This window comes from Budorcas taxicolor, chromosome 9 (genome assembly GCF_023091745.1).
Source record: "Budorcas taxicolor isolate Tak-1 chromosome 9, Takin1.1, whole genome shotgun sequence".
NCBI classification, from domain to species: Eukaryota; Metazoa; Chordata; class Mammalia; order Artiodactyla; family Bovidae; genus Budorcas; species Budorcas taxicolor.
Window position 1 is genome coordinate 55,474,489 of NC_068918.1, and position 25,431 is coordinate 55,499,919.

At 46.3% G+C, this 25,431-nt stretch overlaps 1 protein-coding gene across 1 annotated transcript in view; it reads right to left on the reverse strand.

Moving 5' to 3' along the window:
• NT5E (5'-nucleotidase ecto) overlaps positions 1-25,431 on the reverse strand; it is a 67,706-nt gene that overhangs the window by 28,928 nt on the left and 13,347 nt on the right. The window contains exons 2-3 of the mRNA XM_052645986.1: positions 6,420-6,642; positions 976-1,164 (exon numbers count right to left, since the gene is read on the reverse strand). Of these exons, the coding sequence (XP_052501946.1) occupies positions 976-1,164; positions 6,420-6,642 (412 nt within the window). The remainder of the gene's footprint in view (positions 1-975; positions 1,165-6,419; positions 6,643-25,431) is intronic.

A 25,431-nucleotide genomic window follows, 5' to 3' on the forward strand; every position in this document is an offset into this window, starting at 1 on the left:
TGCTTCACCACAAGAGAGGCCACCACAGTGAGAAGCCTGAGCACTGCGCCTAGTGAGCAGCCCCTGCTCGCGGCCGCAGCTAGAGAAAGCCCTGTCGCAGCAGTGAAGACCCAGCACAGCCAATGAATTAAAAAAGGTGAAACAGAACAGAAAATATCAGGGCGCACCCCAGGTGCCTTGGGAAATGTTTCATTCAGTGCACGCGTGTGTGTGTGAGCATGCATTGGGTCCTCGTGAGCAACACCCTTCTTACTATGGATCACAGTCAAACGACCCTGAAGCCACTGCTCTGCCAGATGCAGGGGTGGGATGCATCTAGTTCTTACTGTGTGTCCTGAGGCGCTGATGCTGCCTCAGAGGGAAGCTAAGAAAAGACCCAGGAGGGTGTCTTGTTCCAGAGCCGGGACACGACCAAAGTGAGAACCTAAGCTCCAGGCCCTGTTCTGAGGCACTTCACCAACATCCACTCACACACACATGAAGCCACAGCAATGCTTTATAACTGACCCTCATCCTAGCAATGAGGGAGGTCAGGCCGACAGGAGCCCACCCCTTGTTAGTAGTCTAGACCGTCCACCCCAGAGTCTTAACCTCCACCCAGGGTTGCCCAATGACCTGCTCCAGTGGGGGTTTTCTTGGTGTTGGCATCCTCAGTCTAGCCAACTCCCCCGTCTTGAATTACTTAAGCGGCTCTCAGATGCTTGATGGCAAAGTCACCTGCACTAAGAAAGCTGGCATCTCTAGCATCCTCACCATCTTCATCACACTCACATTTTGTCTGCAACCTGCCAGCAGTTATTCCCACCCAATGTGGTAAATCAACTGTATTTCAATACAAAACATTTTTAAAAGTCTCTTCGAGTAAGATTTACACATTATCACTCAGTGTGTATCACTTATATACATTATTACACGTATTAATACATATTATACTTTATATTAACATATATTGTCTAACCCTCCCGGGACCATTACCTGTGTAGAGAAACGTGTTGGAATGTCCTCCCACCACCACATCCACGCCCTTCACTTTCTGAGCAATGAGTTTATCCACTTCAAAACCAGAGTGTCCCAGTGCAATAATTTTGTTCACGTTTAGAGTTTTTAACTTATCTACTTCAGGTTGCAATGCAGCGATTTCATCTTCGAATACTAAATTCGTTCCTAAGGAAGAAAATAAAATGGACACTTACTCAACAATAGCTTTATAAAAATCATATTGCTTATTATATAAGCATATCAAGTAAAAACACCTTACTGCCTAAAGTCCTTAAATTTTTAAGACCAAAACTTGTTTATAAATTCAGTGTAATATCTCTACAAAGCCAATAAAAATTCACACCAATATTCTCACTTACATTCCCGTAAGTTGCACTGGGGCTTCCCTGGTGACTCAGAAGATAAAGAATCTGCCTGCAACGTAAGAGATCTGGGTTCAGTCCCTGAGTTGGGAAGATCCCTTGGAGAAGGAAATGGCAACCCATTCCAGTATTCTTGCCTGGAAAATTCCAGGGACAGAGGAGCCTGGCAGGCTACAGTCTATGGGGTCACGAGGAGTCAGACAGGACTGAGAGTCTAAGACACACACACACAAGGTTGCCTGTTGGTTTAAGGCTGCGGATGATACTATGTTGCTCGAGTTCAATCTCAAACTGTGAGCAGGGTTCAGATTTGTAATCTCTCTATTTCTTTAATCTATTTGTATTTTTATTCAGACTTCCATTAGGTCAGCACAAAGCACGCCTGAGCACATAAACATGTTGCACTGTATACATGCCAAGTCATTATGCTATACACCCTAGTGTGGATCAATCATATCTCAATAAAACTTAAAAAAAGAAAAGATTAGCTACTGTATGGCTTTGTTTGCAAGTTCAGCACAATCAGTCTTCAGACTTGAAACTCTTGTCAGCGACTAGTCCTTGAATTGACGCCATTGACAACACTGTCTTGTCCACCAGATAAGGTCAGTGTTACAGCATCACTGAGCACTGATTAGACTGGGTTCTCATCCGAGGACTGCTGGCCCTGGGAGCCTTGCATCCCTCCCAGGAGGCTCACCCCCTACACAGTGGGAGCTGAAGCTTGCCTGCTAGTGCGGCTGGCGAGTGTGGGTGTGATCGCACAGCTGGGCGCTGTGTGCTGCAGGCTTGCACTACCCAGTGTGGTAAGCCCACCAGGCTCCCCCTTTGTCCCCGTCCTGCAGTCAAATCGCAGCATGGCTGGAGGGCTTACAGCTCTGACTGGCACAGACAGGACTACAAACACAGATACGCTGCCCTGAAGTCACAGCAAGCCAGCTGTGACTCCAGATCTTCCAGAGGATCTGGATTCCCTTATGCTGGAACCAACCCTAAAACAAAAATGCCAAAAGTTGAATCAGTCTCCTAACAACTTTTCAAAACCCAGGAGTCTGTTATCTCCAGTTTGAAAAGTATTCATCTAAGGAGCTGTGAGATGGTTCAACATATCACTTCTGAAGCTGTGGTGTTTGGGGGTCTCTGTGTGTTCCAGGAGGGAACTCTGGAGTCCCTCAAATCAGTTAAGATGATCTGGGCCAAAGAGCATGGAAAATAAGCAGCAAGGCTGATGGTAAAGCTAGGGGTACCCCAGACCAACAGCCTGAAAACAAGTGGTTCACAGATGTGGATGGGATCTGCATTGCTGCCAGTAGCTCACAGGGCAGCTCTTGATTTTTAACTCTTAAAAATCAAGAGTTTAACAGCTTGGCCCTCACTGTCTGCCATGAAGCCATTAAGAATCATCTGATTATTCTTGCCAGTCACCCCAAGAAGCTCAAGGTTCCCAGGTCACCCTCAGTGCTGTGTCAACACTGAACCTCTCACTGATCTCCCCTTAAAACAACGAGGTGCACCCTCCCCATGCCACACTGCTGCTTAATGTCTCTCTGTGGCACTCACCACCTTCTGGTGCACTAAACATTCTCCTCATCTACTTCTTTTCCCTCTAAATGGGAAGCTCCAGTGGGCAGGGCTTTTTGGGGTCAGTATCTCTGATGCCAAGAACACTGCCAGGAACAGAGGTAGGCTCCCAGAGGGAATGAATGAATGAATGAGTAACTGAATGGATGTTTGCTGAGACTTATGCTTCATCCTCTGCTTCAGTGTGGTGGGCAGGAAAGAACAAAAAGTCAAGAGAAAGGCCTCTGAAGACAAAGAAATGTATTCTCCTAACACATCAGAAACCTCACATGATTGATCATCCCACATACAGAAGGCATGGGATTTATTTCAGGATAATATGAAGGGAAAGTTGCAAGTGTTAGTCGCTCAGTCATGTCCGACTCTTTGCAGCCCCACAGACTGTAGCCCATCAGGCTCTTCTGTCCATGGGATTCTCCAGGCAAGAATACTGGAGTGGGTTGCCATGCCCTCCTCCAGGGATCTTCCCAACCCAGGGACTAAACCTGCATCTCCTGCATTGCAGGTATTCTTTACCATCTGAGCCACCAGGGAGTGAGAGGAATTTCATTATCTAAATAATGAAATTATGCCCGTGGGCACCCAGGCCACCAGGACTGAAGGATTGAGGCTGGATATTTGGGGCCAGAGATCTATAGGAGGAGCCAGGCTGCTGAGCCTGTGGTCTTGGGAGAAGCAAGCGTCCCCTGAGACACTGATGCATCCCTGCCCAGCTCCTGCACTGGTCCCTACATGATGCAGCCCCTCTCTCCTGGGAGATGCTGGAAAGAGTGTGGTCCTTTCAGCTCTCACGTCTTTTGTAACCTGGTAAAGTGCCATCAGAGTCCCAGCAAGGCTAGTCCCTGCCCCCTGTCTCTCCACCATCCCCCTCTTCTATCTTTTTATTGGTGACTATTTCTAAGAACAATTTTTAAAGTCTTTATTGAATTTGTTACAATATTGCATCTGTTTTGTGCTTTGTGCTTAATCGCCCAGTTGTGTCCAACTCTTTGTGACCCCGTGGACTGTAGCCCGCCAGGCTCCTCTGTCCATGGGATTCTCCAGGCAAGAAAACTGGACTGGGTTGCCATTTCCTTGTCAGGGGATCTTCCCAACGTAGGAATTGAACCCAGGTCTCCCACGTTGCAGGTGGTTTCTTTACTGTCTGAACCACCAGGGAAGTGTCTGTTTTACATTTTGGTTTTTTTGGCCATGAGGCACATGCGATGTTAGTTCCTCAACCAGGGATGGAACCCATACCTCCTGCATGGGAAAGTGAACCATTGGACCATTAGGGGAGTCTCTTTATTGCTGAGTATGAAAGAAGGGACGAATGTTTTTCTCCAAATCATGCTGAACTCCTCAGCCCAACAATCCAGTCCTCACCCCACTTTCCCGCTTTCACTTAGAATCCATGTTCCAGGAAACTAAACAACTACCACTTTGGGATTGTGGCCCCACACCCGCCTGCTCGCGTGTGTTCATTCCACAGCTTTCACTGGGAAGCCCCCTGTGCTGGCACCAAGCAGGTCCCTGCCCTTGGCAGCGTGGGTCCCAGCAGATGACTCTGACCTCACTTCTGGAATGCCCTTTGCCCCAGAATTCTTCACACACCTTAGAGGGGGCCAAGGAGGGCCATCCTGCCCTTCACTCACCAGACCCTCTTCCCTCCCTCCCTGACTTTGTTAGTGACATTTAATTAGATTCTACCTTTAATGAACTCAAATCCCCCTGGATGGAACATCATGGAGACACATAACTATTCTGTTATTCAACATGTCCACATCTTTAGTCAGAGAACCTGAGCTGGCCCCTCTATTAGGTTCCAGATGTTCACTGAGAACAGACTAGCTCTGTCCTCAGGCTGCTCCCAAGGAAGCCCAGAGTGAGGACAAATGTGATCAGGGGAGGCATTTTCGGGGGGTGCTGGGGACCCACAGCAGGAGCGTCTCACCAGAGGGCCACCTGCGGCAACGGGGCCTCAGGACCCCAGCCCCACCCATATCGGTGATTGGTTCACTGTATAATCGCCCCCCTCGCCTCTGGGCAGGAAAGCCCCAGGGGGCCCAGACAGAAGGTGCCCTGAACCCGGGAAGGGCTGATCGCCTTGCTGTAAGTGGCGGGGCAGAAGGGCCAGAGCCTTGCTGGCGGTGGAGAGAAGCCCGAGACTGCACTGGGTACCTCCAGTGGGGCCACATCCTTCTCAGTCAGAAGAGCACTCATATAGCTCTTCAAAAGCCAGTAATTCATGAGGTCTGCAGGCGCCTGCTGTGGCATTTTCACAATGATTTCAGCCACACCCATGGACCACGTGCAAAGGCTTGGGGGAGAGATGTCACCTGGTGCCTGGGGTGCCTGACAAACCCCAGGTCCCCAGCCGTGGAGAGCAGCCCAGCCCTGCTTCCGAGCTCGCAGGACCCTCTCCTTACCCCTGAGCCACTCAGGGTCAAGTGCATTGACTTTTGTGTCATTTCTGATGGCCTGCAACCACTTTAACAGCAACAGTAAACACACGACATTTCTAACTGTCATTTTCTAAGATTTCCTTTATCAGTTTGTTCTTGTCCAAAACCCTTGTTTCCTTTTTTTCTTCAAATATGGAAAGAAAACTGACTTGGATAATTTAGAAAAATCTTCCCAGGTGACACATTGGTAAAGAATTTGCCTGCCAATACAGGAGACGCAAAGAGATGTGGGTTTGATCCCTGGGTGGGGAAGATCCCCTGGAGAAGGAAATGACAACCCACTCCAGTATTCTTGCCTGGAGGATCCCACAGACAGAGGAGGCTGGCGGACTATAGTCCATGGGTCTGCAAAGAGTCTGACATGACTGAGTGACTCACTTGCAATTTAGGAAAAACATCTTTTTGTTTTCACTGCCAAACCATTCCTGTAAAAGTGGCTCAAAAATGTTTTTTGAATGGTCTTCGGGTTATACAGATATATGTGTGTGTATATATGGCTATAGCAGATATGCATATATGTCTGTTGTATATACACACACAAGACCATTCAAGAATATATATATCTCCCAGAAAGCCAGATATAACAAAGCCATTAAAACAAGAGATAATGAAAAAGGGAGCTAACTAGACATAGAATAATCATACTAGAAAAAAGGAAGACAAGGTAAAACCCTGGCTCTGGGCTCCCTGGTTCCAAAGAAAAAAGGGCGTGAGTTACGTGACTCATTTTCCAATAAATGACTCCTTCTGACATCAGCACTGGATATAAATGGCCCTCTCATCCAAATTCTGAATGTGCTGAATTAAGCAATGTTACTGTTGGTGTCAACAATTCACTGAGCAGGAAAGCAAGGGTCTTTAAGAAGTTACTTAGGGCAACTGGAAACCACTAGATCGGTGTTTCAATGTCATCCACACGTGTCCAACACCACACACTGTTCCTACTTTAACCAATCATCCAGAAAAATAATGCCACACTCTGATTTAGTGGCACCTATTTTCAAGCAATGAGTGCTATAAAAGAAGCGAATACCTGGATTTGAGAGGAAAGGGGTTTCCTTTGAAGTGTATCCAACAATCCCCACAACTTCATTACCAACTGGAAGAATTTTATATGGTGAATAAAGTCCTGAAATTTTAGACGCTAGAGGCCCCTTGGCTTTAATGTTTGCGCTCAGAATTGAAAAATTGACCTTTTTGAGTAGTGGATCAATCAGGCCTTCCACACCATTATCAAATTCGTGATTTCCCAGTGCCTGGTGGAAAGGGAAAAGAGAAAAAGAATTAGGTACTCTGTAATTGCCAGTAAAAACATACTACAGAGAATATTACCTTGGGGAATTCCCTGCTGGTTCACTGGTTAGGACTCCACACTTTCACTGTGGAGGACACGGGTTCAATTCCTGGTCAGGGAACTAAGATCCCACAAAGCATATAGCACAGCCGAAAAATAAACAAACAAACAAAAAAGACCTTAACACAGGGTTCTGAAAACTGGAGAAGCTCTAGGAAGCTGACTGTATGACTGATGTCTTCCTCAGGCTCAGAGATTTTACTCCGGGGCCCTGGGGTCAGGCCCAGGGGCATTCAGATCACCAGGCAGATTTCAGAACCCCAGGCCCCATATCACCTGCTGAGGTGACGTCAATGTGTGTGGAAGGCACTCGCAGACAGGTCAGTGTCCTCTGCCTCCAGGTCTGAGGCAGGTTGAGAGTCTGCATTTACCAGGCTCTGTCCAGTCCCTTCTCTCATAAGCCCATATTTCAATTCACCAAACCAATCATTCCATTCCTTTATGCCAGGGACAACTTAAAATCAACAGGACTTTAGCAAAAGGGGCTGGGGTCATGTGATGAACAGACACTCGAGGCGTCCCCTCCCCGACGCAGCTCCCATCTCCTGGGTCATGATGCACTTATGTTCCCATAACTGTTTCTTCCCTAGGTCTCTGTGGTCCTCTGTTCTTCTGGGAAGGCGAGGATCCCCAAGGGCAAGCAGGAGATTGCACTTTGATAGCAGAGCATTGGTTTCTGCTTCCCGTCAGTTCTGGGTCACCCTGGGTTTTACTCTCAGCAGCTTCACATCCAAGGATGAGTAGGATGAAACCACCACAGGCTTTGGGGCTCTGGATGAGCCCTGAGCCAGGGCTCTGGGAGGAGCTGGCATGCTTTAACACAAGACACTTTACTCCCAACTTATTCCCTAGCTCCCTTTCCTCACTGCTCGGGGACCAGCTGGTGAGCCAGAGCTATCACCTTGGCGTCTGGTATCTTTCCCCAGGGTGATGCTGACAAAAGAGGACCCACTGGCCACCTCCCCCAAAGCCTTCCACTCCTTCTCTATGCGTCTCCTGGAAAAAACTCACCTATTGCAGCCACCCACCCATGGGCTCTGGCTGCCAAGGCTGATTTGCTATCTTAGTACTTAACTCAGTGGGTCTCAAACTTTCTATACACCACACTTGATTTTGCTTCACTTTGAGGGTCATCTGGGAACAGGCCTAGAAGTGCTGACTGGTGGCCCCTCCATCTAAATGAATACCCCCATCCCCATGTTCTCTGACTGTCCCCATCCTCCTCCTTCCTACCCATTCCACTCTGTAGCAGCTTGTTCTGCACATCCGTGGGGTCTTCCCCACAAGGAGTGCCTGTGAGTCACTGGGACCTTCACCTCACTCACTGCTGGAGCCCCTCGCCTGCCTGGCAGGTGACCCTCGCCAGTACCCACGCTCAAAGGGCAGTGTGCATCACGTCCTCATCTGCACGTGTTTCCATGAAGGAAGCAGTACAGTGTCTTCATGTTCCCATGTACCTGTCTTCCTGATTAAACTCAGAATTTCTGAACTTGCCTTTTATCCCATCTCTGAATATCTGCTCATTTTTACTTCTTCCTCTTACCTAAGTGCTTCCCTCTTAAAGGCTGACCTACTTAAAGGTTCTCCCAGTCTTGGGTAATTGTCTTTTTCTCTTCTATTCTTAGAACATCATGGTTTCTTCCTATGGTGAAATGTCTGCCTTATGAGGTTACAATAACTCATAATAATCTTGCTTAATTGTACAGGTTTTTTTTTTTTTTAAATGAATGTTTCCATAGCTCTTCATGAAAGATTGTCAATGCGTCAGCTGCCTTGCAGTTTACCATTATACTGCTAGCACTCAGCAACAGCTGAACTTACAGTTTTCCTTTGTCTTGCTTGGTGTCTCCTCCTTGGACTTGAGTGTAAAGCCCTGGAAGTGGTGACCTTGGCTGCCTTTCTGCCTCTCTGCCTGGCGGGGAGAGAGTGTGCTTGGAGGTGTGCAAGGATCACCTGAAAGCTGTCGCTGCCACCCACACTTTCAACACTCAACGGAACATCTGCAACCCCAGCTGGACTCCTGACTCTGCATCTCTACGTCTGGCTACCACGTGGACACTGCCCCCCAGAGTCTCACAGGCACCCCAAGCTTACTGCGCTCAAGCTCCTGCCTCTGGGATCCCCATCTTGGTCCAAGGTACTGCCCTCTCCCCAGTCAGCTGCAGCCAGAAACCCTGGAGCAGCCGAATCCCTCCCACTTGCTCACTCCCTCTCCTCACCTCCCACCAGCATCTCCCGCTTTATTTAAAAGCTCCAGTTCAGCCTACCCCATTGCTCCCACCTGCATGTAGTCCTGGTGCCCCCACCCCAACCCTGCCCCCCAGCCAGGCCTTCAGATGCTACCACTGCCATCTCTAAACCTGAACCTTGCTGCCAGAACCATCTTTCTAAAATGCAAATCTGAACTTGTTGTTCCTGACCTTAAGGGTCCTGAGAGGCTTCCTCTGGGATAAAGTTCAATGTCCTGAGCTCTTTGAGGTCTGGTCTTGCCTTCTCCTCCAGCTTCCCTCAGACACCCACCTCCAGACAGGCCTGGAGGCTCCATCATTCATGAGCAGTGACCTGAACACATTTCTAAACTGAAGCTTCCTCCAGAAGAGGAATGAATGAATAAAACAAAAGCTGTAATGACAGCAAGTCAGTATTTACTAAGTACATACCACACACCAGTATCATGCAAGGTGATTTTGTGTAGCAAACCTGGTTTTGTGCTGTGACGTCAGTATTATTATTATGCTTGTGTTACAGAGGGGAAAAACTGAGATCTAGAGACATTAAATGAATGGTTCAAGGTCACAAAATTAGTAAGGAGTGGAGCTGGGACCAGAGCCACTTCTGTCTGACTTCAACTTTCTTAACCTCTATGCTTGGCTATAATGGGCTTTGCATAAGAGAGTAAGGACTCAAAATACATTCCTGACTACTCACAGTTTTCTGTGTTTTCACTTATCTTTATCCCTCTGTATATGATACATGGACTTCCCTGGTGGCTTAGTGGTAAGGAATCCACCTGCAGTGCAGGAGACACAGGAGACATGGGTTCCAACCCTGGGCTGGGAAGATCCCCTGGATGAGGGCATGGCAACCGACTCCAGTATTCTTGTCTGGAGAATTCCATGGACAGAGAAGCCTGATGGGCTACAGTGCATGGGGCTGCAGAGCCGGACCCGACTGAAGCAACTGAGCATGCATGCATGCGCATATGATACATAATTGCTGACTGATTGATATATACATAGACAGGGCTCCCTTGGTGGTCCAGCAGTTAAGAATCTGCCTTGCAATGCAAGGGACACTGGTTCAATCCCTGGTCCTGGAAGATCCCCATGCCACGCAGCAACAAAGCCTATGAGTCACAACTACTGCGCCAGCGCTCTAGAACCAGTGCTCCTCAACAGGAGAAGCCCGCAGTGAGAAGCCCTCACACAAAGACGAGTAGCCCCTGCTCACTGCAACCAGGGAAAGCCCACACACAGCAGTGAAGACCCACCACAGCCAAAAATAATAATAAAAAAGATATATACATAGATAGGAAGATAGAACATTCCTTTCCCGTGCCAGGCCTTTACTGCCTTATTCAACTAATTACTCTAGCTCCTGAAGGCCAATGGACCTTCTGGAAGAAAGACCCCAATCCCTCAAGGTCCTCCCTGAGTTAGCAGTCCTTCCTGCACTTGATGATCCCCTTGGGCAGCCCCGGCAGACCCTGCACCTGCCCACTGAGTTGCTTACCACGCAGCACAGTTTTGGGAAGAGAGCAAGGATGCACCATCAAATGAATAAATAAATGAACAGAGAAGTCTCCATCAACTTATTTCTCCTACACACAGCTAATTCTTCCTACAGATACCAAAGCAGAACAATCCCTTTGTAAATCCGTATCTCTAGAAACTCAGTGCTTCCATTTTCTGACCTTGACTTTGCCTGCTCCCTCCTGTTCCCCTGCACCTAACAGAGCTCCACCATTTGTCCACTCTGCAGAGGAAGGATCCTGCAGCTCACCTGAGGACACCTGCTCCCACCACCCTGCCAGCACACAAGAAACTTGTGAAATACACTACTTCTTCAGTCGTTCCTGTTGCTTTTATTAATAATGTGAAAATACCTCAGGAAGAGTCTGCCTAGGAGTAGAACTTAAGAGCAATAAAGATACAATGTAACAGAGCCTATAGTCTTCCCTTGTTCCTTTATATCTTACAGAAACTTTGTAGGGCAACCATGTTGTTGCTGTTGAATCTCTAAGTCCTGTTTGACTCTTTTGCGACCCCATGGACTGTAGCCCTTCAGGCTCCTCTATCCATGGCATTTCCCAGGCAAGAATACTGGAGTGGGCTGCCATTTCCCTCTCCAGGGGATCTTCTAGTCCAGAGATTGAACACACGTTTCCTGTGTTGGCGGGCAGATTCTTTACCACTGAGCCATCAGGGAAGCCCCAGTACAAGAACTTAGAAATTCATACTGCAGTATTATTACGCCTTCTCGGGTCCTCTCTGAAGACCCTGTCCACCTTCTCGTATGTGTGCTTGTTGACCTTTTGCTGCCCTGCCCAGCTAACATGCTTATGTTGTACCATACTTATGTGTACCAACTAACCCTGATATGAGCTAACCTCTTATGTGCCACTTATCACTCTAATCCTCACATAAGCAAGTGATTTTCCTGAGCGTAAAGGACATTCTCACATTTTCTCTCTTTTCTGCTTTCCAAACATTTCATTTCCAATATTGGAAACGAAACTCATTTTCATTCATTTGCTAATTTGAGAGCCTTATTCACCCACTGGTTCTAGCACTATCGTCACCTTGAATATTTTTAATACAAACGCTAAATTTCACCAAATGCACTTTTCTGTAATTTAAGAGAGTTGAATCTCACAAAATGACCTTTTTCAGTATCTCCAACACTGGGATCAAAGGAACACAATGAGAGCGTCTGGTCTAACCCCAGCTCATTATCCTCATCACTTCCTTGGTATAGGAGAACCCTGGGGTTCTCACTATTAAAAGCAAAACAAAACTTGATGCTCATATAGGAAAGAGACTTTCCATGTTCTCTACCTAGCTCAGCCCAGTATTTTCGATCATCCAAATACCTGGAATATTGCCAGCCTTTTCTTCTTCTTCTTCTTTTAATTTTAAAATTAAAAAAATTTTTGGCTGTGCTGTGAGACTTGTGGGATCTTAGTTCCCTAACTAGTGACTGAACCCAGGCCCTGGTGGTGAAAGTGCAGAGTCCTAATCCTGGACCACCAGGGAATTCCCTTGCTTGCCTTTTAAAGCTAAAAGCAAACTGAAATGTAAGGACAAGGGAGATATGTTTTTTCTCTGACTCAAAACCCTGCTGTTGTTAAATAAATTCTGCAGAACACAGTCAGATGTTTTTAACCCCAACTGCAGGCATTTGTTAATATTTACATTTGCATCCCAGGTGGTGCTAGTGGTAAAGAACCTGCCCGCCAAAGCAGGAGACATAAGAAATGCAGGTTCAATCCCTGGGTCAGGAAGATTCCCTGGAGGAGGGCATGGGAACCCACTCCAGTATTGCCTGGAGAATCCCATGGACAGAGGAGCCTGGCAGGCTACAGTCCATAGGGTAGCACAGAGTCAGACATGACTGAAGTGACTTAGCATGTATACTTGCTGTGTATAGTTTGTGAAAGACTTTGAAGAAACTCTGCAAGGATAGGGCCCAAAAGGTCTTATGAATCAGCAATGGAAGAATGAATCCATTTGGAGTTTCTTGTTTTGATTAAAAACACTCTGAAGTGAGGAGTGAGGGAAAGCTTGCGTTACCATCATTGGTTTATAACTCTCATTAATTCTGAATACAGGACAAAGTCTAACTTCCTTTTGGGGATAAGCAATTCCTGACATATACCCATTTTAAGGTGCTTATATGATGACCACATCTCTATTTATTCATTTATTACCATTGCATTGAATGCTAATGAGAATTTAACAGTCAATTCAGTTCAGTTCAGTCGCTCAGTCGTGTCCGATTCTTTGCCACCCATGGACTGCAGCACGCCAGGCCTCCCTGTCCATCACCAACTCCCGGAGTTTACTCAAACTCATGTCCACTGAGTCAGTGATGCCATCCAACCATCTCATTCTCTGTTGTTCCCTTCTCCTCCTGCCCCCAATCCCTCCCAGCAGCAGGGTCTTTTCAAATGAGTCAGCTCTTCACATCAGGTGGCCAAAGTATCAGAGTTTCATCTTCAACATCAGTCCTTCCAATGAACACTCAGGACTGATCTCCTTAAGGATGGACTGGTTGAATCTCCTTGCAGTCCAATGGACTCTCAAGAGTCTTCTCCAACACCGCAGTTCAAAAGCATCAATTCTTCGGCGCTCAGCTTTCTTTATAGTCCAACTCTCATAACCATACATGACTACTGGAAAAACCATACCCTTGACTAGACAGACCTTTGTTGGCAAAGTAATGTCTCTGCTCTTTAATATGCTGTCTAGGTTGGTCATAACTTTCCTTCCCATGAGTAAGTGTCTTAATTTCATGGCTGCAATCACGATCTGCAGTGATTTTGTAGCCCAGGAAAATAAAGTCAGCCACTGTCTCCCCATCTATTTGCCATGAAGTGATGGGACTGGATGCCATGATCTTAGGTTTCTGAATGTTGAGCTTTAAGCCAACTTTTGCACTCTCCTCTTTCACTCTCATCAAGAGGCTCTTTAGTTCTTCACTTTCTGCCCTAAGGGTGGTGTCATCTGCATATCTGAGGTGATTGATATTTCTCCTGGCAATCTTGATTCCAGCTTGTGCTTCATCCAGCCCAGCATTTCTTATGATGTACTCTGCATATAAGTTAAATAAGCAGGGTGACAATATACAGCTTTGACCTACTCCTTTTCCTATTTGGAACCAGTCTGTTTTTCCATGTCCAGTTTTAACTGCTGCTTCCTGACCTGCATATAGGTTTCTCAAGAGGCAGATCAGGTGGTCTGGTATTCCCATCTCTTGAAGAATTGTCCACAGTTCATTGTGGTCCACACAGTCAAAGGCTTGGGCATAGTCAATAAAGCAGAAATAGATGTTTTTCTGGAACTCTCTTGCTTTTTCGATGATCCAGTGGATGTTGGCGACTTGATTTCTGGTTCCTCTGCCTTTCCTAAAACCAGCTTGACCATCTGGAAGTTCATGGTTCATGTATTGCTGAAGCCTGGCTTGGAGAATTTTGAGCATTACTTTACTAGCATGTGAGATAAGCGCCATTGTGCGGTAGTTTGAGCATTCTTTGGCATTGCCTTTCTTTGGGATTGGAATGAAAACTGACCTTTTCCAGTCCTGTGGCCACTGCTGAGTTTTCCAAATTTGCTGGCATATTGAGTGCAGCGCTTTCACAGCATCATCTCCCAGGATTTGAAATAGCTCAACTGGAATTCCATCCCCTCTACTAGCTTTGTTCATAGTGATGTTTTCTAAGGCCCACTTAACTTCACATTCCAGGATGTCTGGCTCTAGGTGAGTGATCACACCATTGTGATTATCTGGGTTGTGAAGATCTTTTTTGTACGGTTCTATGTATTCTTGCCACCTCTTCTTAATATCTTCTGCTTCTGTTAGGTCCATACCATTTCTGTCCTTTATCAAGCCCATCTTTGCATAAAATGTTCTCTTGGTAGCTCTAATATTCTTGAAGAGATCTCTAGTCTTTCTCATTCTATTGTTTTCCTCTATTTCTTTTCACTGATCGCTGAGGAAGGCTTTCTTATCTCTCCTTGTTATTCTTTGGAACTCTGCGTTCAGATGGGTTTATCTTTCCTTTACTCCTTTGCTTTTGGCGTCTCATCTTTTCACAGCTATTTGTAAGGGCTCCTCGGACAGCCATTTTGCTTTTTTGCATTTCTTTTTCTTGTGGATGGTTTTGATCCCTGTCTCTGTACAATGTAACGAACCTCTGTCCATAGTTCTTCAGGCACTCTGTCTATCAGATCTAGTCCCTTAAATCTATTTCTCACTTCTATTATATAATCATAAGGGATTTGATTTAGGTCATACTTGAATGGCCTAGTGGTTTTCCCTATGTTCCTCAATTTAAGTCTGAATTTGGCTATAAGGAGTTCATGATCTGAGCCACAGTCAGCTCCTGGTCTTGTTTTTGCTGACTGTATAGAGCTTCTCCATCTTTGGCTGCAAAGAATATAGACAATCTGATTTCGATGTTGGCCATTTGGTGATATCCATGTGTAGAGTCTTCTCTTGCATTGTTGGAAGAGGGTGTTTACTATGACCAGTGTGTTCTCTTGGAAAAACTCTATTAACCTTTGCCCTGCTTCATTTTGTATTCCAGGACCAAATTTGCCTGTTACTCCAGGTGTTTTTCGACCTCTGGGGGCCATGAGGAGATACCCCATGTCCAAGGTAAGGAGCAGCAGCTGCGCTTTGCTGGAGCAGCTGTGAAGAGACACCCCACATCCAAGGTAAGAGAAATTCAAGTAAGATGGTAGGCACTGAGAGAGGGCATCAGAGGGCAGACAGACTGAAACCACAATCACAGACAACTAGCCAATCTGATCACATGGACCACAGCCTTGTTTAACTCAATGAAACTAAGCCATGCCATGTAGGGCCACCCAAGACAGACGGGTCATGGTAGAGAGGTCTGACAGAATGTGGTCCACTGGAGAAGGGAATGGCAAGCCACTTCAGCATTCTTGCCTTGAGAAATCAATGAATAGTATGAAAAGGCAAAAAGATGAGGCACTGAAAGATGAACTCCCCAGGCTGGTAGGTGCCCAGTATGCTACTGGAGATCAGTAGAGAAATAATTCCAGAGAGAATGAAGAGATGGAGCCAAAGCAAAAACAACATCCAGTTGCGGATGTGACTGGTGATAGAAGCAAGGTCCGATGCTGTAAAGAGCAATATTGCATAGGAACCTGGAACGTCAGGTCCATGAATCAAGGCAAGTTGGAAGCGGTCAAACAGGAGATGGCAAGAGTGAACGTCAACATTCTAGGAATCAGCAAACTAAAATGGACTGGAATGGGTGAATTTAACTCAGATGACCATTATATCTACTACTGTGGGCAGGAATCCCTTAGAAGAAACGGAGTAGCGATCACAGTCAACAGAAAAGTCCGAAATGCAGTATTTGGATGCAATCTTAAAAATGACAGAATGATCTCTGTTCATTTCCAAGGCAAACCATTCAATATCACGGTAATCCAAGTCTATGTCCCGACCAGTAACATTGAAGAAGCTGAAGTTGAACTGTTCTATGAAGACCTACAAGACCTTTTAGAACTAACACCCCAAAAATATATCCTTTTCATTATAGAGGACTGGAATGCAAAAGTAGAAAGTCAAGAAACAGTCAATTACCATCCTTTAGATACTGAAGTCAGTGGAAAGTACCTAGTATCCACCCAATGAAAATAAATACATAATGTCATAATGCCACAGTCCCCCATCCCTTCCTCTACCTGGGGCAGATGCTGAATAACTGATGGAGTCAGTCTTCCCCACCGAGTTTGAACTGATTCTCAAAACTCTTCTTTTCCTGGCCCTGCAGGGACTTATTGTCAATTAACTAGAGACGGACACTTGAGATGAAATTGTTCTCCATGTCTGCATGAAGATAATAATGATAAGCGTGAAATCTATTGACTTCCAACAACAGTAAAATAAAACTTCAGAGAGGAACATGTGCTAGAGGAAATGATTTCACATCCTTCCTGACTTTTCTCTCTTTTACCATGTTTGTTCCACAGAGTGCAGATGGAACCTGCAACTGAATCCAGCTGTCACCTAACAAGGCATGCCTGACCACCTTGTCCTGTGAGGCCTCATGCCCACGGCCAGTCTTTTTTCTTTCTCAAAGCTTTTCCTAAGAGAAGCTGCTATTTCTTCATTTATTTCCTTCATCAATAAACACATGTTCTCAGTGGTGTTGAGTAAATGAATGAACAAGAACAAATAAGAACACTCCTTGGGGTGAGAGTGAGAGAAACAAAGCCCTTGGTGTTGGAGTGGGTGGCTCTGGGGGCTGCCACAGGGAAGAGGCCCAAAACCTGAGCCTTCTGCTCTTTCTTCATGGTCTTCAGGAGGGGACATGGAGGTCGGTGGCCATCAGCTGGCCTTCTATAAAGGTCTCCCATTATGCCAGAATTGGAGAAGGAAATGGCAACCCACTCCATTGTTCTTGCTTGGAGAATCCCATGGACAGAGGAGCCCGGTCCATGGGGTCACAGAGAGACGGACACAACTGAGTGACTAACGCTTATTATGCCAGAATATTTAGTCTTTATGGAGAAATCTCCCATTTTCTGAATCCTCCAGTTACAAGTGATTGATCAGAGCCGTTTCTCTCTGTTGTTGAAGTCTGCATTAATTGGTGGATAAAGGAGGTGCAGTACATATATAAAAGGGAACATTACTCGGCCATAAAGAGAATGAAAAGATGGCATCTGCATCAAAGTGGATGGACCTCGGGATTATCATACTAAGGGAAGTAAGTCAGACAGAGAAAGGCAAATATTGTATGATATCACTTATAGGTGTAATCTACAGTATGATATGGATAAACTTAACTATGAAACAGACACATGGACAAAGAGAGTTGTGTTTGCCAAGGTGTAAGGAGGGTGGAGGAAGGATGGATTGGGAGTTTGGGTTAGCAGATGCAAATTATTATATATAGAATGGATAAACAACAAGTTTCCACTGTATAGCACAGAGAACTATATTCCATATCCTGTGGTAAACCATTATGGAAAAGAATAGGAAAAAGAATGTACACTTTGAATGAATCACTTTGCTGTACAGTAGAAATTAATTCAACATTATAAATCAATAAAGTAAATTTGAAAAAAAAGAATATGCATTAATCAAGTCCCATAATCTATTTAAAATGGACTTCTCTAGTAGCCCAGTGGTTAAGAATCCATGCCCAATGCAGGGGGCCCAGGTTCGATCTTTGGTCAGGAACTCGATCCCATCTGACAAACACACTTGGCACAGCCAAATAAATAAATAAAAAATAAATGTAGCTACCACAGGGGAAATGCTCAGTAAATATCTACTGGATGAAAAAACAACTTGATAAATGATTGGTGAGGAGGAGGAAAAAAAGAGACTGAATGCCCAAGGCTGGGGTTACTGGTCCTCAGTCCCTGGGTGGTGTTCCCAGCAGCTTCTTCTCTGTAACCTGTACCTGTGTTGGCCTGTCTGTGTGGGCTGCGGTGGGAAAAAGGTTCAGACACAGTGCCTCTGGGCTCCGGCACCAGACTGATAAAGAGTTCTGTTCTGAAAGCCACAGCAGCCACACAGTGATAATTTTCACAGAACACAGAGCCACAAAAAGGCTAGTGAGCAGCAAAACCCAGAGAGAGAGAGAGTCTCACAGGCCAAGAACATGTCAGGCCTCCCTGAATAAAGCAAGCTGTGCGGCAGCGGTCATGGTGGCCCAGCTCTGACTAGTGTCTAATGCTACATCTTTGGTTGGTTTGCGTCAACCCGCAGCAGTATTTTTATTTCAAATGTTACCAGGAAACGTAGATTTTTTTCCCCAAGTTTGAAATGACATCCCCCACCCCAATTTCAGGCCAGCCCAGCTTGAACCCAGGTGAGGGGGTTACAGACACTGAAACTGGGTCAGTGGTGGGGCAGAGACCTGGGCTTCTGTTGCAGGAGATGTTGCATGGAATTGCCTGGGAGAAACCTGGTGCTCACTGCCCCCTCCATACCCTACCCATGGGTCCCTGCTCTGCACAGTCTGCTGGCCAGGCAGTCCCCACCATTCAGCCAGCAGAACACGTGCCTCAATAACCCATGAAGGTTATTGTGAGGCTGCCTGTGGTTCCAGGTGCTAGCAAAGAGCAATCCCCAGTATAGCATGGGGCAGGCCTCTCCTCCCCTCAGGCCTCCCCTCCCTCTCAGGCCTCCCCTGCCTCTCAGGCCTCCCCTCCCCTCAGGCCTCCCCTCCCCTCAGGCCTCCCCTCTCTCTCAGGCCTCCCCTCTCTCTCAGGCCTCCCCTCCCCTCAGGCCTCCCCTCCCCTCAGGCCTCCCCTCCCACTCAGGCCTCCCCTCCCACTCAGGCCTCCCCTCCCCTCAGGCCTCCCCTCCCTCTCAGGCCTCCCCTCCCTCTCAGGCCTCCCCTCCCCTCAGGCCTCCCCTCCCTCTCAGGCCTCCCCTCCCTCTCAGGCCTCCCCTCCCCCTCAGGCCTCCCCTCCCTCTCAGGCCTCCCCTCCCCTCAGGCCTCCCCTCCCTCTCAGGCCTCCCCTCCCCTCAGGCCTCCCCTCCCCTCAGGCCTCCCCTCCCCTCAGGCCTCCCCTCCCTCTCAGGCCTCCCCTCCCCTCAGGCCTCCCCTCCCCTCAGGCCTCCCCTCCCTCTCAGGCCTCCCCTCCCTCTCAGGCCTCCCCTCCCTCTCAGGCCTCCCCTCCCTCTCAGGCCTCCCCTGCCTCTCAGGCCTCCCCTGCCTCTCAGGCCTCCCCTCTCCCTCAGGCCTCCCCTCCCACTCAGGCCTCCCCTCCCCTCAGGCCTCCCCTCCCCTCAGGCCTCCCCTCCCTCTCAGGCCTCCCCTCCCCTCAGGCCTCCCCTCCCCTCAGGCCTCCCCTCCCTCTCAGGCCTCCCCTCCCCTCAGGCCTCCCCTCCCTCTCAGGCCTCCCCTCCCTCTCAGGCCTCCCCTCCCTCTCAGACCTCCCCTCTCCCTCAGGCCTCCCCTCCTGGCGACCCAGCCAGGAAACCCCTCTGTTTCTGCTCCTGCGCCATCCCCTCCAGGGGTCCCCTCCTCCAGGCACTCCCACTGTCCCACTCTGTCTCATCGCTTCTCACCTAGACATTTCGAGACCCTCTGAGCCAGTCTCTGGCTTCAGACCTCCCGCCCACTGCCGAGGGGCCACCAGAATGCACGTCCCCAAACACCCAGCCCACTGCTTCCAGCCCTGCTGGGTGTCTCTGCAAGGCTCCCCCCTTCCTACTGAAATCCGTCCTGCTCAGACGCTAAACCAGCCCCTCTCTGATCTCCCTGAGTTGTCTCATTTTTTTTTCTTCCTGACCAGGCACTTTCGGTTCCAGGAACACAAAGCCACCTGCATGTAAGAACTACTTCAGACGCAGCTCAAGTGTGTGTGAGAAGGCTTCAGCGGCACCACCACCGCAGACTGCCCTCCTATCACATCCATTCACACTCCGCTGCCGCTGTCTGTCCACGTCTTTCTCCTCTTTCCCCTGGAGGCAGGAGCGATGTTAATTGTCCCAAGGTCCTTGGTAATGCCAGATGAGTGCCTGGCACCAGCGGCTCAGCAGGTGTTTACTGAAGGAATAATAAAACCACCCACCCCACCTGCTCCTTTCAAATAGGTTCCATTTTCATCTCTGATTTGGTAGGTGAGCCACTGAAGCTGTTCAAGAACAGGATATAAAAACACACTTGATAAAGAGTAGTTAAGCAGCAGCAGTAGTGTTAATCGCTCAGTCATGACTAACTTTTTGTGACCCCACGGACTGTAGCCCACCAGGCTCCTCTGTCTATGGGATTCTCCAGGCAAGAATACTAGAGTGGGTTGCCATTCCCTTCTCCAGAGGATCTTCTCGACCCAGGAATTAAATCTGGGTCTCCTGCATTGCAGGCAGATTCTTTACCATGTGAGCCACCAGGGAAGTTGTAAAACAGAGAAACCAAACTGCTTGGAAGAAGGTGAATCAGACAATAAGCTTGGAAGCTTAGCTGACTGCATCACGATTCACAGCTCAGTCTGGTTCTCTTTTTCAATTCCTGTGTCTTCATTTATATTTCTATTAATATCTTACTGACACTTGCTTGTGAATAGATTTTTTTAAAGTTTTTTTAACTGTTCAGTGTCTTGCATGTGCACATATGAACGTTATATAGATTTCATGAAGGCAGTTAGCAAGAAAAAGGAATTTTTAAAAATCTCTTTCTATTGGGTATCTGCCAAGGAGACCAACCACCTATATGGTATCTGAATTACAAAGGGGGTTATTTCACAGCCCCCTGCTTGGTCCATAAAGGACTGTGAAAATTACCAGTGAATTTGACATAAGGGAATTTCAAGAAAGAGAAAAAAAATACATGACAGAAAGAAATATTAATAGTTCAGACTTTCATGCTACATGGCTAAGCCCTGTTCATACATTAACTTATTTAATTCTTGCAATGCTGTGAGATAAGTACTAATTACTTGTCCTTTACAGAGATGGGAAACCTGAGGCATGGGGCTTCCACAACTAGCAAGAGGCATAGCTGGGACTGGAACAAAGCAAGGCTTTAGCATCTGGGACCTTAACTATCCTGCCAAACTGCTCCTAATACAAGCACCTGTAAACCATAATGGAAAGGATATTAAAAAAATTAATGTGTATATATACACATGTATATGTATGTATAACTGAATCATCTTGCTGTACAGAAGTAATTAAAAACATTGTAAATCACCTGTGTGCTTAATTGCTCAGTGGTATCTGACTCTTTGCAACCCTATGGACTATAGCCTGCCAGGCTCCTCTGTCCATGGGGATTCTCCAGGCAAGAACACTGGAGTGGGTTGTCATGCCCTCCTCCAGGGTATCTTCCCAACCCAGGGATCAAATGCAGGTCTCCTGCACTGCAGGCAGATTTTTACCATCTGAGTCACCGGGGAAGCCCCAAATCAGCTATGAAACTAATAAAACTAATAAATAAATTTATTGTATTTGGGATGGATAAACAGCAAGGTCCTCCTGTATGGCACAGAGAACTATGTTCAAGATCCTATGTCAGGGCCTTCCCTGGAGGCTCAGTGGTAAGGAATCTGCCTGCCAATGCAGGAGACACAGGTTCCATTCCAAGATCCCACATGCCTGGGGGCTACAACTACTGAAGTCCGTGCACCCTAAAGCCCATACTCTGCAACAGGAGAAGCCACCACAATGAGAAACCTGCACACCACAGCTAGAGAGTAGTCCCCAGTTGCTGCAACTAGAGAAAAGTCTGAACAGCAACAAAGACACAGAATAGCCAAAAGTAAATAAATAAAATCATAAAAAATACAGTAAGGTCTCTGACTTCTGCAAATAGCCTTTAAAAAAGATCCTATGATAAACCATACTGGAAAAGAGTATGTTAAAAAAAAAAAAAAAGACAAGCATCTGGAGAGGGATGAGTATCATTAAACAACCCTCTGGTTTCTTCCAGGTTTCCATAGTGCTGAATAACACAGCCCTGGTCTTTGCCCTTAGGAAGGGTTAGGCAGACAGGGAGAGAGCATGAAATAAACACACCCATCCATGCATTCATAAAGCAAGTGGGAACCACAGGCAGAGATGTGTGTGAGACAGCCTGACAGTTAAGGATGGACGGGGCTCCAAGAGTGAGCTTCACCTTCGAGGCACTCATCAGGGAAAGCTCACAGGCCAATGACATCAGCTGTAGTAACAAATGTGGGGATGGAGACATGAAAGCTGAGGCAGTCAGAAAAGTTCCAAATAAGAAAAGAGGCTTAAATCCAGATAGAAGAAAAACAACGGAAAGCGAATTAAGAGCAGCACAGGATGCATGATGCAGAAGAATTTTGGTTTTAATCCGCAGAAATCGATTGTAACAACATCAAAGAGCCGTGTGTCGGAAATTTGCAACACATGAATCCAGTTAGTCACTTAGACTCTAGCTCATCCCATGAAGAAGGCTGTGGGACACCCTATAGTTTAAGGATTAGAGGAAACTCTGGTCTGTCACTCAACAGGGCTTAGTTGCCAATCACTCAGGGAGACTCAGCAACAACCATAAGCAGGGAAGATTACAAGGTAGGCATCGTGGCTGCTTCTGGTGTTGGGTTGTGCTTCACATCCCCAGTCTTAGTCCCTGGCAGATGAATGTGGCGTCTGACTGAATGGCAGAAAAGATTCCTGAGCTCAATGAACAAACAAGTACTGAACAGACAACATTTTATATTAATTCTCTGACCACGCAAAATACCCAAAGCAACATTACCTTTAGGAATACCTGCTCAACTAATTGGGTTCCAGGAAGGTTTCACTACTGTGCTGGTCAAAAGGCTTATTCGTTTTCCCCACAAGATGGCTCAAGCAGTGCTTAGATGTTTTTAGCTTCATTCAAAACAATTTTGTTTGTATTGTGACAGCTGTCATATCAGTGTGCATTTTTAAAAGCCTTATCTAAATTGGTGAATTTTTGTGTAGCCATTTTAATTTTGAGGATAACATCTTTGGCATATTATGCTTTGTTATTTCACAAAAGGTGAAAGTGCAATTGAAATGCAAACAAAGATTTATTTAGTGTATGGAGAAGATACTGCAACTGATTGAACGTGTCAAAAGTGGTTTGTGAAGTTCTGAGCTGGAGATTTCTCACTGGATGATGTTCCACAGTCAGGTAGACCAGCTGAAGCTGATAGCGAGTAAATCGAGACATTGAGAACAATCACCATTATACCACGCAGGAGATAGCTGACATATTCAAAATATCCAAATCAATCATTGAAAATCATTTGTACCAGCTTGCTTATGTTAATTGCTTTGATGTTCGCGTTCCACGTAAGTGAAAAAATTTCCTTGATCATATTTCCACATGCCACTCTCTACTGAAATGTAAGATGTTCCATTTTCAAAACAAATTGTGATGTACAATGAAAAGTGGTTACTGCACAATAACGTGGAATGGAAGAGATTGTGGGGCAATTGAAATGAACCGCCACCAACCACACCAAAGGTCAGTCAATCTTCTTTTAAAGGAGGTGATATTGTGTATATGGTGGGATTGGAAGAGTCTTCTATTAGGATAAAACCTTCCAGGAAAAAAAAAAAATTAATTCCAACTAGTACTTCTCCCAATTAGACTAACTGAAGGTAGCATTCGATGAAAAGCATCCAGAATTAGTCAACAGAAAACGCATAATCTTCCATCAGGATAATGCAAGACTGTATGTTTCTTTGATGACAAGCAAAAACTGTTACAGCTGGGCTGCAAAGTTCTGATTCCTCCACCACATCCAGATATTGCATTTACAGATTTCCATTTATTTTGGAGCAACCCCACATCCAAGAAGCGGTGGCTGTACGGGCGCAGGAGGGCCAAGAGGAGCTACTCCTTGTTCAAGGTCAGGAGGGGTGGCTGTGAGGATATACCCCTAATCCAAGATAAGGAGAAGCGGCTGCACTTTACTGGAGCAGCAGTGAAGAGATACCCCATGTCCAAGGTAAGAGAAACCCAAGTAAGACGGTAGGTGTTGCGAGAGGCATCAGAGGGCAGACACACAAACCATAATCACAGAAAACTAGTCAATCTGATCACACGGACAACAGCCTTGTCTAACTTAATGAAACTATGCCATGCGGTGTGGGGCCACCCAAGACGGGCGGGTCATGGTGGAGAGGTCTGACAAAATGTGGTCCACTGGAGAAGGGAATGGCAAACCACTTCAGTATTCTTGCCTTGAGAACCCCATGAACAGTATGAAAAGGCAAAATGATAGGATATTGAAAGTGGAACTCCCCAGGTTGGTAGGTGCCCAATATGCTACTGGAGATCAGTGGAGAACGAACTCCAGAAAGAATGAAGGGATGGAGCCAAGGCAAAAACAATACCCAGCTGTGGGTGTGACTGGTGATAGAAGCAAGGTCCAATGCTGTAAAGAGCAATATTGCATAGGAACCTGGAACGTCAGGTCCATGAATCAAGGCAAATTGGAAGTGGTCAAACAGGAGATGGTGAGGGTGAACTTCGACGTTCTAGGAATCAGCGAACTAAAATGGACTGGAATGGATGAATTTAACTCAGATGACCATTATATCTACTACTGCGGGCAGGAATCCCTTAGAAGAAATGGAGTAGGCATCATGGTCAACAAAAGAGTCCGAAATGCAGTACTTGGATGCAATCATAAAAATGACAGAATGATCTCTGTTAGTTACCGAGGCAAACCATTCAATATCACAGTAATCAAAGTCTATGCCCCAACCAGTAACATTGAAGAAGCCGAAGTTGAACTGTTCTATGAAGACCTACAAGACCTTTTAGAACTAACACCCAAAAAAGATGTCCTTTTCATTATAGGAGACTGGAATGCAAAAGTAGGAAGTCAAGAAACACCTGGGGTAACAGGCAAATTTAGCCTTGAGATACAGAATGAAGCAGGGCAAAGGCTAATAGAGTTTTGCCAAGAAAATGCACTGGTCATAGCAAACACCCTCTTCCAACAACACAAGAGAAGACTCTACACATGGGCATCACCAGATGGTCAACACCGAAATCAGACTGATTATATTCTTTGCAGCCAAAGATGGAGAAGCTCTATACAGTCAGCAAAAACAAGACCAGGAGCTGACTGTGGCTCAGATAATAAACATCTTAATGCCAAATTCAGACTTAAATTGAAGAAAGTAGAGAAAACCGCTAGACCATTCAGGTATGACCTAAATCAAATCCCTTATGATTATACAGTGGAAGTAAGGGACTAGATTTGATAGATAGAGTGCCTGATGAACTATGGAATGAGGTTCATGACATTGTACAGGAGACAGGGATCGAGACCATCCCCATGGAAAAGAAATGCAAAAAAGCAGAATGGCTCTCTGGGGAGGCCTTACAAATAGCTGTGAAAAGATGAGGGGCGAAAAGCAAAGGAGAAAAGGAAAGATATAAGCATCTGAATGCAGAGTTCCAAAGAATAGCAAGTAGAGAAAAGAGCCTTCCTCAGCAATCAATGCAAAGAAA